Here is a 17,559-nt window from a genome sequence, read left to right as displayed (position 1 = left end):
CAAATTTCCTAGCAAGACACCAATCCACAGATTTAAGAACCAGCCAGGATAAATTAAAGAGAAACTCATATTTAAGACATCTTAGTGACATTGAAGAACACCAAAGACAATGATTTTTAAAGCAATACTTCAATAGCAAATATGGAAGCGAGAAAACTACAGAATTATATTTTTACTATGCTAAAAGAAGATATCTGTCAACCTAAATTTGTTGACAAACCCTCTTATTTTTACATTTCTTTTTTTTTTTAAGCATGATATAAAGGTATTTTCAGACAATAAAAACAGAAATTGTGCCACCAGCAGACCCAATTTAAAAGACGTGATTCAACAGAAAGTAAGTGTTACCAGATGGAACATTTGTGCTGTAAAAAGGAAAGATTCATAAAGAAAATGGCAGATATGTGAGTAAAACTAAATGATTATTGACTATATAAGGCAATAATAATAATTTATGAGGCTTACAATTAACATAAAACTAGAATACAGCAATAGTGTATAAATGAGAAAGGAGGTGTTCAAAGTTAAACTGTTATAAAGTTCTTGTATTGCTCAGGAAGGGGTAAAGATAATAATTAACTTTAAACTTTGATAAGTATGCTTGATAAATGTCTGGGGTAACCCTAAAAGAATAGAACAGAGAATATAATTTCCAAACTGGAGGAAGGCAAGAAATGAAATATGAAAAAAAATCTATCAATACAAAAGAAAGAAAAAAGGGAAAGAAAAGAGAAACAGAAAAAAATATGTCAATTTAAAGTGATAATTATAATAATAAAATATTAACAGAGAGCTTGTATATAGTGCTTATTATATGCCTAGCACTGTTCTCAGCACTTTATGTATATTAACTCACTTAATAGCAGCACTACAAGGTAGGATTATTATTGTAGCCATTTTGCAGATAAGGACACTTACAACACTCTGTGTTGACTAGCCTCAGTTACACAGGTGGTAAGTAATAGAGCTGGTATTTGAACTCAGGCAATATTTCTTAGAGTCTGTTCTCTTAAATACTATGCTATACTGTCTCTCACAAAAGAGTAAGTTAGTAGAGAAAAATCAAAATATATCATTAATTATAATATATACAAATGGACTTAATACTCTATTTAAAAGAAAAATATTGTCATACTAAATAAATCCCTCCAGCTCTATGCTCTTTATAAAAGACACATCAAAAAACATAAGGACAAAAAAAGTTGAGAGTAAAAAGATGGAAACATTTACCACACAAACACAAGAAGAAAGCTAATGGAACTACATTTTAACAGACAAAATAAAATATGACAAAAAGCATTGCTAAAGGGTAAGTACGTAATAATAAAATATTCAATTCACCAAATAGCTATAAAAATTCTAAACTTACATACACTAATAACATAGCCTCAAAATATATGAAGCAAAAATTGACAAAACTTTATAGAGAAATAGAAAAATCCATCATCATAGTGGAAGATTTGAATGCTTCTCTCCATCAGTAATGGACTGATGAAGCAAGCAAAAAAACCTTTAAGGATATAAAGAATTTGAAAAGTACAGTGTTGTGGACTAACTTGTGTCCACCCTTCCCCTAAATTCATCTGTTGAATTTCTAAGCCCTAGTACCTCAGAATGTGACCATATTTGGAGAGAGGGTCTTTAAAGAGGTGATTAAGTTAAAATGAGGTCCTCAGGGTGGGCCTTAATCCAATATGACTGGTGTCTATATAAGAAGAGGATGTTAGGATACAGACACACACAGAGGGAAGACCATGTGAAGACACAGGGAGAAAATGGCCACCTACATGCCAAGAAGAGAGGCCTCAGAGGAAACCAACCAACCCTGTGACACCTTGATCTTTGACTTCTAACCTCCAGAATTGTGAAAGAATAAATTCCTATTGTTCAAGCCAGCCAATCTATGGTATGTTGCTACAGCAGCGCTAGCAAAGTAATATATATAATAAATTAGCTTTATTTAATAGTCATATATGAAACAGTGAACCTAACAAACACAGAACATATTGTTTTGAAGCCATGTGGAACATTTACAAAAACTGATTCAGTTCTAGGCTGTAACGCAAGCCTCAAGACATTTCAAAGTATTGTATCATGCTGTCCACATTTTCTGATCACAGAGCAGTTAAGTTAGACACAGACAACGATAAAGACCCTGGAGGGGCCAGCCCCATGGCCTAGTGGTTAAGTTCTGCACACTCCGCTTCGGTGGCCTGGGTTTGGGCCCAGGCACAGATGTACACCATTCATCAGCAGCCATGCTGTGGCAGTGACCCACATATAAAATAGAGGAAGACTGGCACAGATGTTAGCTCAGGGTGAATCTTCCTCAGCAAAAAAAAAAAAAAAAAAAGAACCTGGAAAATCCCCACAGGTTTACAAATTCAGACACATATAGGCCTAACTTAGAGATCAAAAAATCATAATGGAAATTAGAAAATATTTAGAACTCAGATTATAAGAACATATATGTGTATGTATGTATGTGAAGCTAAAGTGATACTTATAGGAAAATTTATAGCCTTAAATGCTTAATATCAGAAAATAAGAAGGCTGAATATTAAAAAGTATAAAAATTAAGAAGTTAGAAAATTAACAAAATAATAAATTTAGAAATAGTAAAGAACAGAAATTAATTATGTAAAAACACATAAGAGAATCACCAAAACCAAAAGTTATTTATTTGAGAAAATTGACAAAAATTTCAAAATCTGGTGAGAAAGACTAAAAAAAACAAAGCAGAAATAGCCAGTATAAGGAATAAAAATGGGACAATAATGCATATACTATAGATGCATAAAAGTAATAAGAGGAAATTTTAAAGAAGTAATTTTTTAATAATGAAGAAAGGAAATCTAAATGGCCTATAAACATTAAATACATTGAGTCAATAATTAAAAATTTGTACAATCACAAATTAGCCCAGAAAGTTCTACAAAATCCTGTAGAAAAAAAGAAATCCAATAATATACAGACTCTTCAAGAAAAGTTAGAACAGGAATACTTCCTAATTTCTTTCATGAGGCATAATTTGATATAGAACCCACAAGGAAAGTTTGAGAAAGGAAAATTATAGGCCAGTCTCACTCATTAACATAGACACAAACATCTAAAACAAAATATTAGCAAACCCATTTCATCAAAAAATAAAATTAATACGCCAAGAGTGCATGGAATTTATCTCAGGAATACAAGCTTGTTTTAATGTTGGAAAACCAATTCATATAATTCTTCACATTAACAGAATTAAAGGGGAAAAATCATGCTCATCTGAATTGATTAAGAAAAGAGTATTTGATAAAATTTCACACCCATCATAAATTTCTAACAAAATAGGAATAGAAGACAACTTTCTTAACCTGATCAAAAACTGACAGCAAACCTCATAATTATGATGCAATCTTGAAAGCATCTTCAACATTTTACTGGTAGTCTCAGCAAACACAGAAAGGCAAAAAAAAAAAAAAAGAGGAAAAAAAATGATAAGAAATGGGAAGGAAGAATCAAAACTATCACTATTCACAAATGATATAAATAGTTATGTAGAAACCCTAAAGAATTTATAGATAAAGAATTAGAGAGTTTAGCTAGTTTCTTGGATTCAAAATCAATGTTTGAAAAAAAAGATTTCTATATACAAAATACAAGTAAAAAACTAATATGTATAATTTATTTATTTATAATTGTATAAAAATGGATAAATGTAACCAAAGATATATAAGATATATCTTTAGTGAAAGCCAATGAAGAAGACCTAAATAAATGGAGAGATATACCTCGTCATGTATTAGAAGGTCCACATTCTTAAAGATGTCAATTCTACCTAATCTACAGTGGCACTGCAATTCTAACCAAGATCCCAAAGGTTTTGTTTAGAGAATTTTTGTTAAAGAACTTGACAAAGCTGATTCTAAAATTTATATGGAAAAGCAAAAGGCCAAGGATATATGAGACTTTCTTGAAGGACAAGTTAGGAGGACTTGCGTAAACAGTATTAGGAGTTGTTATAAATGGGCCTGGTACTGCATACAGATAGACAAAGTGACCGATGGACCAGAACAAAAAGCCCGGAAACTGCTCCATATATCTACTGAAACTTAATGTATACCAAAACCAAGACTAGAAATCAGTGTGCTGGCACAATTTGTTTTCTATATGGAAAAAAATGAAATGGAATCCTATATCATACCACGTGCAAAAATCAATTTCAGGTGATTAAACATGTAAATGTGAAAAACAAAACTATAAAACTTTGAGAAGACTGTATAGGAGCATACCTTTTTATCCTTAGGATAGGGAAAGATTTCTCAATCAAAAAACCAAAAATCAATAAACATAAATGCAAAGATTGACATTTTGTCTACATTAAAATTAAGAACTTTGGTTTATTAAAAGACACCATAAAGAGTGATATACCAAGTCATAGACTGGCAGAATATATTTTAAACAAACATAATCAACAAAGAGTTAATACCCAAATATAAAAAATCAGTAAGTGAAAGGCAGATGATGTAATAAAAAACCTGCAAAAGATTTGAACATTTCATAGGAGAAACCCAAATGATCAATAAGCATATGAAAAGATGTTCAACTTTACTAGTGATCAAAGAGATAAAAATTAGTACCACAGTGGTGTACCATTTCCCAATCACCAGAGTGGCACACATTTTCAGTCTGGTGATGTCAAGTGTTGGTAAGGATGTGGAGCAACGGGAATTCTCATTAGCTGTTAGAATGGAAACTGGGAATGGAAATCAGTGCAACAAATTTGCAGAACAACTTGATGTTATCTAGTAAGTTGTAGATGTGCATACCCTTTGACTCAGGTATCCCACTCCCGTATATATACCTTAAAAACTCTAGCATTCATGCACCAGGAGACATGTACAAGAACATTCATAACAGCACTGTTTGTAATGGTAAAAAAGTGGAAATTATCCAAATATCCATTAGCAGCAGAATGGATAAATAAATTATAGGATGTTCTCACAGAAAAATACTATATAACAGCGAGAATGAATGAAAGACAGTCATGATCTGAATGAATCTCAGAAATATGACACTGAGTGAAAAAAAATAAAATTGAAGTATAATTGTTGAGTATAAGTCCATTCATTTAAAGTTCAAAAATATGCAAAACAAAGCAATATACTGATTAGGAATATAAATATATGTAGTTGTAATACTAAAAAGAATAGTAAGAAAATGATTACATTGCAATAGTCAAGACATGGATGTAAACAACCCCAAAGTGTCCATTGATGGGTGAATGGATAAAGAAAATATGGTGTATATATACAATGGAATATTATTCAGCTATTAAAAAAAAAAAGAAAATCCTGCCATTTGCAACAACAGGAATGGACCTTGAGTGTATTATGCCAAGTGAAATAAGTCAAAGAAAGACAAATGCTACACGATCTCACTTATATGTGAATCTAAAAAAAAAAACAAACAAAAAACCAAACTCATAGAAAAAGAGATCAGATTCGTGTTTACCAGAGGTGAGGAGAGGGGGAATTGGATGAAGTTGATTAAAAGGTACAAACTTCCAGTTATAAGATAAATAAGTACTGGGGATATAATGTACAATATGATCACTATAGTTTACACTGCTGTACGGTATATTTGAAAATTGCTGAGAGTAAATCCTAGAAGTTCTCATCACAAGAAAAAACATTTTCTTCTTTTTTTTATCTATATGAGATGAGAGGTGTTAACTAAACTTAGTATGGTAATCATTTCACAATATATGTAAGTCAAGTCATTATACGGTACCTCTTACACTTATACAGCGCTGTATGTCAATTAAATACCTCAATAAAACTGAGAGAAAAAAAAAGAAAATGACTACAAATGATTTAAGATAGCAGTTACTTCTGAAGAGGGAAAAGCAAACACAGAACTTATAAGGTAATGGCAATATTCCTTTTCTGAAAGGTAGAAAATCAGGTCATAATATTTGTATGTATTTAATATTTAATAAAAACAGTAGCAGATAAAGGAGTTAAGTGAATTACCCCCAAAAGTTCAACCAGTAGCTAATAGAGTTAGGGCTTGAAATGGGACTGTCTGGCTCCAAAGCCCTCCGTCCCAGCCACTAGCAGTGTACTGCTCGCTGGCATAAAAGGCTGATATTCAATTTTCTCATTTCCCCACTCTTTGTGAATATTGGGGCCTTGCTTAGGCCTGTGGCATCCTCCACTTGGGTGAATTTGCAGGGAACAAAGAACCTTCTCCTTTTCTGAGGGAAGGATGTTTAGTTTCCTTCTCTAGTCAAATCTTGGTCTACCCCTCTCCTCTACTATGTATATTTTTAAATTGAAGTGAGATTCACATAACATAAAATTAATCATTTTAAAGTGAACAATTTAGTAGCATTTAGTACATTCACAGTGTACTAAATGTATAATTCACCACCTCTATCTAGTTGTAAAACATTTCCCCAAAAGAAAACCCAGAACCCATCAGGCAGTTGCTCCCTGTTCCTCCCTTCCTCCCAGGCCCTGGCAACCACCAGTCTGCTTTCTGTCTCTACGGATTTACCTATTCTGGATATTTCATAGAAATGGAATCACACAATATTTGTCCTTTTGTGTCTGGCTCCTTTCACTTAGCATAATGTTCCAGGTTCGTCCACACTGTAGCATGTATCAGTACTTCATTCTTTTTTTATGGCCTAATAATATTTCACCTCTCCTCTGCTTTTTTGCATGTTACTCCTCAGAGCCTCCTGGGTTTTTCTTAATTCCTTTTCCCCTCTTCCTAGTTAAATCCTACTGCTCTTGCTCTTCTCTAGCATACTGTCCAGGATTCCAGCTGCTTTCCACCTATCACATTTCACATCGATGGTACGAGCCCTTGTCTGGTCATATCCCAGTTTGGGGTTACGCAGATATGATCTCTGCACAACTTCTGCTTCATTCAATTCCTTGATAAAACTATTCAGTAGAACATCCCAATACGACGACACCTGCCTTGCCTGGCATCTAGAGCACCATTTGCAGTCTTATCCACAGGATATAGGGAGATACCGTGACAAATGCTTCTCTGGTATCAAGATTCATCCCTTCTAGGGTTCTCCATCCCCATAATCTCCTTCCCCTTAACTCCTCCTCATTCTTTAAGTCTTCAGCTTTAATTGTCTCTTCCTCAGGGAAGCTGTCCTCACCTGCACCCAGGTCAGGTCCCCCCAGTGTTCACTATCACAGCCCCTGTGCCTCTCTTTTGGCAGGCTTATTATACCTGTAAATTAACTAGCTCTTTGTGTGATTGTTTACTATTTGTCTCCGCATCTTCTCTGCTGGATCGTAAGGTCCAAGACAGCAGGAAGCATGTCTTTCTTTTCTCTAGCCCCTAGCATAGTGTCAGGCAAATTTTAAGTGCTAAATAAATGTTTGTTGTTGAAAGGCAATCTTGATACACCTGTCTAGTAAATTTGCTCACTGAACGTTGGCAGCCAAAAATTGAAGAAGGCTTGGGTCCACTTTGAGCTGCTTTTGGGGTAGCATTCTAAGCTGACTCATGCATCTTGCTCCCCTGTCCCAGAGCCTTGATGATGCTTACTTGACATATTCATATAAAGCAGAAAAAAGGACTCTGGGCTAGTTGCAAGAATTATTTTCCATGAATTATTTTTAGAAATCGATTCCTTTTGACTGGAGAAAAGGGGGTAGAAAGGAGATTGAGTGGGGGTTGGTAAAAAGAGGAAGGATGAATTTAATCTCTACCTTGGTGCACTTTTCCTGGGCAGTAGAGTGTGATGAATACTGAACAGCAAATGTAATAAATATGTCAATATCTTGGCCAAGAGCAAGAGTCTAATTACAAGCCATATGGCCTCTTCAGCTCAGTGGTTGTGAATTTATTTGGGTTTCATCCAGGTGACTAGCAAGAAACGTTAAGCAATCAACAGATTTTTCTATGCATGGAATCTCACATTTTTAGATCCAAGGTCAACAGTATAAACTCTTTTCCTTTAGATGCTTATTCCCTTTCCTTCAAAAAAATAGGGAAATCATGACTCCACTAGAAATTTTTAGAGTTTAACTGGGAATTTTCAGCCCACTGCCTTCAGCTTAGAAAGAAGAAACTGAATTTAGCTCCTGTATTTTTGGTTTGCTTTGCCAGGGTGTTCGGAGATAACTAGTTTCCATTTATGCTCTTGCTTCTGTGCCTTGTTACACTGTCTCACAGACACACACAGACACACAGTCCCAGGTTTGATCTCAAGATGGTCTATAAACCTCTCTTGGCTAGTGGAATTCTGATTTCGTTGTGGCCTTCAGCTAACAGAGGAGTAGAAAGTCTAAATGAGCTTGTTTTAAATACACCACTCAACATTTCACAAAGTGGAACTTCTAATTTGCGAACATTTGAAAGGAAGGGAAATAATCTCATATCCATTGCCTTTACCTTTCAAGTTTCAAATTTTCCAAGACAAAAAAAGGGGATGGGCTCCCCTTGCCCAAGACACTATCTGTCTTCTATTTGATCTTGACTGATTCATAAGAATAATAGAATTCCCTATGTTCCTAAGATCCCACTAGGAGTATATTTTTATTTTGAGAAAGAGATGGGAACCAGTTTACGAGTTCTGTAGTTTCCAGTGAATATTGAAGATGCCACTGTTTTGAGCTTTCTGCCCTGTGTTTCTGAAGGGTAGAAGCTGGATTATACCCTTTCACATAGTTGAAAGAGACACAATAACCCAAGCAAATCTCTTCTCTCTACTACCAAATCCCACCCTATACCACTACGCTCGAACAGAGATTGGTACCATGTTACATCAAAGGTATCAAAGGCATCAAAGGTATCTTAGGCTTTAGTTAGTGTCAAAGGTAGGCATGTTTGAAATACGCACATAAAAAATATCCAAGAAAAATGATAAGCTTTAGACATAGAACTAGAATTATTAAACTATCTCAAAGCAGGTGAAAAAAACATTTCTAATGTTTTTTTATAAGTCAATTGGTTAAAAAAAGGGTTTGATATTTCAAATTTAGATTTTCATAAATTAAGAAATATCTACAATGTCCTTAAAAACGAAATTAGAAGTGTTTAGTCACTGAATTCAAATCAGAAATGTATTTCTCTAGTTAGCTCCTGTTCTCTCCTCTTTTTATTAGTCTTGAAAGGCATAAGGTGACCGTAAAGTATTAAGCAGCTATAACTTTTATTCTGGAGGGAGGATTATCTCATATTAGTTTTATTATACTTTGTATCTTGGCATTTCTGGAAAGTCAGAGAGAATAATATAAGAAAGAGATGCTAACCATGCTTTAAAAATCAATACTCATATGTGAAAAATAAATTTCCAGTTGTAATCTTCAATTACTGACCAAATCCCTAAGCACAGTATATTCTGCAGCATACCGTTTAGACGGATAATTAATATAAATCTCCTGCTCCACCCATTCCTCTCCACCTCACCCTATCATCTCAATCAGCTTCCCTCTTGCCTAAAAACAGAGTGATATGTTCTGGAGGCATTTTGTCCTATTCCTTGTCAGTGAGTATCAAGCTTGAAATCCAGATTTATAGCCCATATGGGGAAATATTCTAACAGTACTGACTATATAATTTGCAAAACCCAGTGCAAAATGAAAGTGTAGTATACCTGATTCAAAATCTAAGAATTTCAAGATAGTGACAGTGGAGCAATAAACCAAATGTTGGAAATCCTACTCAGTGCTTATTAGGGAAGAAAAAATAAAATAAATGGCATACAGATTGAACTGGAAGAAATAAGACTAACTGTACTTGCAGATGACATGATTGTCTACATAAAAAAATCCCAAGGAATTCATACCTACACAAAAATACAAATTAATAATTGAGCTTAACAAGAACACAGGATGCAAAATCAACACACAAAAATGATTGTAAATACTTGTGATGAACTATTGGAAACCAAAATTAAAAACTGATGCCATTTACAATAGCTCCCCCAGAAATGAAGTACTTAGATATCCATCTAACAAAACATGTACCAGCTCTGTGTGCTCAAAACTACACAATACTCATAAAAGAAATCAAATGAGACCTAAATAAGTGGAGACATATACCATGTTGGTGAATTGGAAAGTTCCACACAGTCAAGATGTCAATTCTTCCCAAACTGATCTACAAATTTAATGCAATTCCAATTAAAAAAAATCAGCAGTATTGCTCTGTAGATTTAAAATTTAGGGGCTGGCCTCGTGGCTTAGTAGTTAAGTGCGCGCGCTCCGCTACTGCAGCCCGGGTTCGGATCCCGGGCGGGCACCGACGTACGCTTCTCCGGCCATGCTGAGGCCGCGTCCCACATACAGCAACTAGAAGGATGTGCCACTGTGACATACAACTATCTACTGGGGCTTTGGGGAAAAAAAAAAAAAAGGAGGAGGATTGGCAATAGATGTTAGCTCAGAGCCGGTCTCCCTCAGCAAAAAGAGGAAGATTAGCACGGATGTTAGCTCAGGGCTGACCTTCCTCACACACATAAAAATAAATAAATAAAATAAAATAAAATTTATATGGAAAGGCAAAGAAACTAGAATAGCCAAAACAATTTTGAAAAAGAATCATACTAGCTGATTTTAAGACTTACTTTAAAGCTGCAGAAAGCAAGACAGTGTGTTATTGGTGAAGGGATAGACACTTAGATTAATGAACAAAATAGAGTCCATAAATAGACCCATAGAGATATGGCCAATTGATTCTTGACAAAGGTGCAGACAATTCAATGGAGAATGGATACCTTTTCAACAAATGGTCTTGGAACAATTAAACTCCATATGCCAAAAAAAAAAAAAAAAAAAAGTCTCAACCTAAACCTCATACCTTATACAAAAATGAACTCAAAATGGGTCATAGATCTAAATGTAAAACTATAAAACTTTTAGAAAATATTGGAGAAAATCTTAATGACAGGGTTAGGGTAAGAGTTCTTAGATACGACATTAAAAGCACAATCCATGAAAAAAATTTATGAATTTTTTTATCAAACTTTTTCCTCTGTAAAGAAGCAGCAAAAACAAAAATAGTATGTAGATATGATGACATTTTTGTAAAACAAAACCCCATAAATATTTACACAAAAATTTTACAAAGTTTTGTTATCTTTGGAGAGCTGGTGCCAGGAGGTTGGTGTAGACGTTACCTTTGACTCTATACTCCCCTGTGGTGATTGAATTTTTATGAGTATTTCTTACTTTCCTACAAGGTCCCAAAGCTCCTCACCATTGGCAGCTTTCAAATGAGGTTGGACAGGAGTCTACTAGAAAAGCTGTGGGGAGATGAGGGTTGACTCCTTGGATTCCTTCCAACTCTAAAATCCTAGGATTTTGTGATTAGATCCAGCATAAGATAATTAAAAATCCTCTAAGTGAGAAAATGTTTGCCATATTTTATTTAATTTCAGAATCGCTGAAATAAAATTCTCAAAGCCCCAATGTCTCCCAGGTGCCTTCTAATGGGCTCAAATCTTGATGTATGCTGCTTATCATTTGCTGGGAGTAACTTGATACCTGAGTGACTAGTAGCCCCTTTCAAGTGTATTTTCTTAAACAACTTTAAGTGGGTCCCCTTCTTTTGCAGAACAGAGGAAACCGCAGTCCATTTATTGGATCACAATCCAGAAAGCATAGTCTTCACATGAAATCTGCTTTACTTCCTTACAAGCCTTAACTTACCTTAATTTTACCTGTAAACTACATTAAGTCTCTGATTTAGTGGAGTAAATCTGAAACTAACTAATGCACCTAACTGCAAATTCTCATAGTGAAATGTTAGACTGAAGAGCAGTGGTAGATTTACTACAGAGTTAATGAAATTTAAGTTTCATGGACCTTTATCTGTGCAGACCCTTGAGGGTCTGTTGGGGCCTAGGAATGTGTCCACATTTTTGTTGATTTGCAAAAGTACGATATTTTAACCATAATCAACAACACTGTCTCTTTCCACTTTGACTTTCCCTCTATTATGCTTTTCTTGATGAGTGGCAACAGAGGGGCTATGGACATTTTGAGGATTCGGTTAAGGAGAAATGAGTTGGGGATAGGTTTCGTTTGAATTTAGTGGGATATGTTTTTGTGGTTTAGGGCAACTCTGTGTATAGTTAATTATTGCTAGCCATACTGGCATACAAATGGCTTTAGGAATACTCTTATAGCTCACTATGCCAATTCGCTTGCTGAGGGGACATGAAGATCCATACCAGAGGTGGTGTCACACTATATGAAGGTGTCCAATGGCCTCTGATCTTGGAAGTACTGGGTGATGTAGGGGCAACAAGGTTTGAAATGTGCAGGGTCGAAAAGAGATCTGTGGAAAATTCTTCCAAATCTTATATCTTATATATGAAATAGACTAGAGAGGAGCTTTCCCACATTTGACAACAATCCCTAAAAATTTAGACATTATCAATAATGAGTTGTAAAACCCAAAGAAACTTTTCTAATCTACCAATAATAAAAAACAAAATTTGATCAAACATGCTATAGGAAAGACAGAATTATTTTCCTATTCTTCCTACAGAGAATGACACTACAAAATCAGTGTTAAATGAAGAGGCAATCAAAGAATATGCACCCAGAAAGCATAGAGGAAAAATATTATAAAGATGTGCCAGGGAGTTAATTAAACTATTGCTATTTTCCTAGATTTTGTAATATTTATTGTATTTGTCAGTTTTTAAGCTTTGCAATTTGTTATGATTTCTTTGTCTCATTCTAAATAAATATATACTTTCAGACTTACACAAAATTAAGTCTCTGCATAGGAGCTTTTAAATATTTAGGAATGGGATAAAGCTTCCCTTTTAGTTACGGCCTCTTAGTAACACAGTCTAATGGGATCATGACTGACTTAGTCTAGAATCCGACCTCTGCAATGGAATTGGAAGCTCTGGGGTATCAGAACTAATAGTGAGAAGCACATAGATTTATCACCAGTCACCCTGCAGGAAGGAAACCTGGGTGGAATTTGGCATCTAGTAGGAATTTCTGTTCCAGAAAAGAAATCTGCAAAGAAGGTCTGTTGGAATGACCTGGTGGAGCTTTTATCTAATTTAAAACAGGAAAGACTTTGAGGCTTTTTAGAGAAGTGTGAAACGCTGGATTTGGGATATCTAGGTTCAATTCACCTAGTTTTGGTTTCTGCACTATCAAGGAAAAGTTAAGATAAAGTTGACACGGTGGATGATGATGACAATACTCTCCTATTTCACTACCCCTTCCTATCCTCTGTCGGTGACTGAGTACTGGACTGGACTGACAGATGTTATGGGAGATCCTACGGACAACGGGGCCAGTGACCCCTGACATGACCTTATAACAATTTATCTTACTCATAAGAGCAGATGGGATTAACGCACTGGGATCATCATTCTTAAGCAAGTTATGTCAAGCTCACCGGCCCTTCCCTGAAGAGTTTACATATATATATATATATCTCTGTTTAACCCATGTATGAGTAATCCTGCTTGCTTTCTCTTTTCGGTATGTATGCCCCATTAAAAGATTAATTTGTCCTTTTATATCCCAAATTAGGCAAAAGAAAATTGTAATTGTATTTCACCATGGGCCCACAATTTGGCTCCAAGGGCAGTAATAAAAAATTGTAAGAGCAACCCCTGTTTGCTAGACTGGCCACCAAGTGTCCCCATAGGAAGGGGTCACAGGTTGCAGGAAAATCTCTTCTGTCCTCTTCAACCTCCCAATCCTAAAATGGTCTGAGACTAAGTACGATTCACATGATTGAAGACTCCTTCCTTCAAGCTGAAGTCAGGGTGGTTAATAACAATATTACTTAGCATCACATTTGGTAGGGAATAAAAGGTGTGTGGAGGAAGCCTTTAGACAGTCTCTGTGCTTGATGTCGTGGAATTTCTGTTTCATTGTGATCAAAAGAATCAGAATATGGCACAGTCCAGAAAAGTGCACCATTTCGTTTTCAGCACTTCTGACAACAATGGGCCACTCTCCAAATTATCAAGTAATTCTTTTATTTGGCTATGCTGGGTTCTTCGTGATTTAGTGATAAAGTCTGTAATTCAGAATAAGGATGCCTTCTCCAGGAGAAAATGACAGGAGGACTATGGCTGCAAGACCCAGAGGACAATGGCAGGTTTGACTCCGGCTTGTTTAAACAAAGGCATTTCTCAGAGAACATAAAGTATTCCTGGTGTTGTGAATTCTGTGAGATTTTATCTCTTTTTCACATTTTTCTTTAGCATTTCCGGGTAGAATGAACTTAAGAATCAAGTAGTATATCATGGCCATGCACACAGATAGACACGAGGAGGTGGCTTAGCAAAGCAAATACTCCCATTTACATAGGACAATATTCTGGATACTGTTTGAGGCTGGCTCTGAATGTGTGGATTTGGAAGGAAGCTGCATTTCTAGGGCAGAAAGATACCTTCCTCCAGTTCTACCCAAAACTCATTGTCAAGTAGCCAAAAAATAGAAAAGTCAAGGGTTGTTGACTTTTCTTGATGTCCATTCCCTTCCATTTGAATAGAAATCCTAAAGTTACAGGCTGAAATGCTTTTCCTAGAAGAAATTTTTATCTCAGTTCTCCTATCCTTGGCACTCCCACCCAAACCTCCTTGAACCCAGAGCTCACTCTTGTAATGAGACCGTGAATTGTACTACCTTTGCTTTGTGATCAGGCATATTTCATGATTTCTTTCTAACGGTGTCAGTTTCTGCTTTTCTCTGTGCCTGGTAAAGGTAGCTGTCCTTTCATCCTCTCCAAAAGAGGTACTCAAGCTGACAGTCTCTGAGATTTCCCCCATTTGGTTTTGGGTCTCTCTCACTTTAGTTATAACCATCGTCCTGGGACCTGGTGTTTAGTCAGGCCTATGAAGGGACACCCACTACCTCTGCTCTCATCTTACTCCACCTTTTTCCATGTCAGTCTTGATCTGCTCCTCAAGATCCTCTGGGGACACATAGAAATCCTCTTCTGGCACCGATGATTTGGGCCGGCAGCGTCCACAGCAGCAGTTGCAACAGCAGCACAGACAGCAGCAAAAATAGCAGCCCGTCAAGAGGCCAATGATGACAAACAGGGTCTAGGGGAAACAGAGGCAAAGAAAAATAGGGATGAGGGGTAGTGGGTGAGGGGTAGTAGGTGTGGGAGAACCCCAGAAATTAAGTGTGCACCATGCACCTCCAGAGACCTGAAGACATTGCCGTTCACCAGAAAGACCACACATTCACCCTCTTCCTTATCACATGCAAAAACTATCTTTTCAGTTTCCTTGGAAACAAATTCCTCATAAAGTATGCCTAACAAGTTTAGCCAGGAGGAAATGACTTGTAGCCAAAATAACGAAGTATGACATTTTCTTCTTTATTCTTAAGCTATAGTGATCATCATTAAGACTAGAGCCAACAAAACAACAAACAAACAAACAAACACAACCTCTACAGGTCAAATGAGCTAAGGGAGCAGAATCATTCTTAGCAAAGAAGAGCTATTGATAGCTCCCCCTACCACCCCCACCTTCCTCTTAGTCACCAAGTCCTGCAGAGTCTCTCTCCTCAAGATCTCTCACACCCTCCCCCTCAGCTCTATCCTGCCAGGTAGGGCCTTAGAACAGATCCCATGATCTCTACTCTGCACACTTCAGTAGCTTCCTAGCTGGCCTCCCTGCCTCTGCTCTTGCCTCCTAATCCACTCTACACACTGCTGCTGGAGCTTTCTGAAATTCGTATTCTCTGGAACCCATGCAGCCACTCTCCTGCCTCTTAGAAAAGGCCGGAGCTCCTTATTAATGGCCATCTGGCCTCTGCCAACCCCTCCTAGCCACTAGCACGGCCCTGTTCCCGCCATACCTACCACAGCTTCGCTCTCCCTGTGAATTCATCTGCCTAGATGTCCCCCTCCCATTCCCCAGTCATCTAACAAATATCCACTCAGTGTTTAAGATTCATCTCAAAGATCCTCTCTCTGACATCTTTCCTGATCCCCGCCCCAGAACAATTACTCCCTCCTTTGTGCCTCAATTGTACTCCATACAAACTCCACTACGGTGCTCTTTTTGTTTATACTTTAGGACGTTGATTATTTATAGATCTGTCTCTTATTAGACTGTGAGTTTCTTGAAGGTTAGAACTATATGTTAGCCATTTTCAATCCCTCCTACCTAAGGATTTAGTACCTGGCATGTGGCAGACACTTAACACATACCTACTGAATTAATGAATGTATCAAGTAATTAATAGATAAACAAATGATTTGTTTCTCCTGGTGAACAGCACCGAGATCTCCTCGCAAGCATATAAAAGGTTTGCTCACTAAGTTTGCCATAGCTAAAGACAAAAAGAAACTCTCACAACCTCTCAATTTGAAGTTAAAATAAGCCAATTTTTGTTAACTGAGCAAAATAAATTTATGATTTTATTAAAAATATGTTATTTGAAATAGAAAAGAAGTGGTTTATACACCTTTGAATCAGAATGCAGATTTTATCTAATAAAGGGAGGGAAGAGTATAAAGATCACCTCGTGTGTCTGCAGTTCTTCAATAACTTAAGACAGAAACCTTTAATGTTGACGAATGTCACCTGCCCCATTCCCGCTTCCTGGCCTACGACTCCGTCCATCTGATTCTGGCCCTAGTTGTGGAGTGGAGCCTGCGGGTGGCTTGGAGTGAGAGAGCTTCAGTCACACGTTCGCACCTATAACCTTTTTGCTGTGGTTACTCTGCATTTTCGTGGACTTGGGTAAAGTACTCTGAAAACAAAACTGCAGCAGCCCTTGCCTCCCGGACCCTGCTGTGCAGTGTTCCTGAGCCAGTGCCCCAACAAGCTCCCCCTTTCTTTACCCACTTTTGTCCTTTTGGTTTTTACTATGCAATTCCCATATTACTCTCTTGAAAATTTCTTTTAATTAATATACTGTTGTGTTCTTTAATTATTCCAACTAGATTGTTAGCCTATTACAGAAACAACCTTGCCTTATCTCTTACAGTGCTTAGCAGCACAGTACCAAGCACAAGTATCCGATAGTTTATAAATACGTTTTCAATGGTACACTGATTCATTCATGCAATGCTACTTAATACATGATCACTGTGTGCCCAGCCACTCTAATGGGCACTGTACAATCAGGCTTTGGCACAAGCAGAAGGGAAGGTAGATTTTTTGTAGCCTTATTTTTAAAGAGCCACATCAGGAATTATTTTATATATCTCTTATACTACTGGACAGCTGACGCTTGTCTATATGAATTTCAATCAGTTTTGTCAACTTCCTGGGCAAGGAAACCTAGTCTCATTTTTATGCGGGCAGGCCTCAACATGCAATCGAGCGCTAGTGTAGGTTATGGAGAACTCCAGATGTACCCTCCCATGGAAAGAGTGTCGTGCCTGGAGGTTAGGTTCCCAGGCAAGCCCACAAAAGCCCATATTGTTATATGAATGTTCAATCTGTCATCATAAATGACATTGTCAGTATGTACACTTGCATTCTAGTTCCAAATCTACTTGGCAGGAACTCATCTCCTTGCCAAGTCTTCAACAATATGGAAAGCGGGTTTCAGTGGGAATCTCTGTTATTGCCAAGGA

General features: G+C 36.8%; 1 protein-coding gene across 1 annotated transcript in view; it reads right to left on the bottom strand.

Moving 5' to 3' along the window:
- The window catches only part of DNAJC5B (DnaJ heat shock protein family (Hsp40) member C5 beta), a 56,453-nt gene that overhangs the window by 1,348 nt on the left and 37,546 nt on the right, over positions 1-17,559 (bottom strand). The window contains exon 3 of the mRNA XM_058529013.1: positions 14,890-15,061. Coding sequence (XP_058384996.1) covers positions 14,890-15,061 — 172 coding nt within the window. The remainder of the gene's footprint in view (positions 1-14,889; positions 15,062-17,559) is intronic.

The sequence above is a fragment of the Diceros bicornis genome, chromosome 33 (genome assembly GCF_020826845.1).
Source record: "Diceros bicornis minor isolate mBicDic1 chromosome 33, mDicBic1.mat.cur, whole genome shotgun sequence".
Taxonomy (NCBI): domain Eukaryota; kingdom Metazoa; phylum Chordata; class Mammalia; order Perissodactyla; family Rhinocerotidae; genus Diceros; species Diceros bicornis.
Note: the sequence above shows the minus strand (reverse complement) of the source record. Positions and strands in the feature narration are given on the sequence as shown.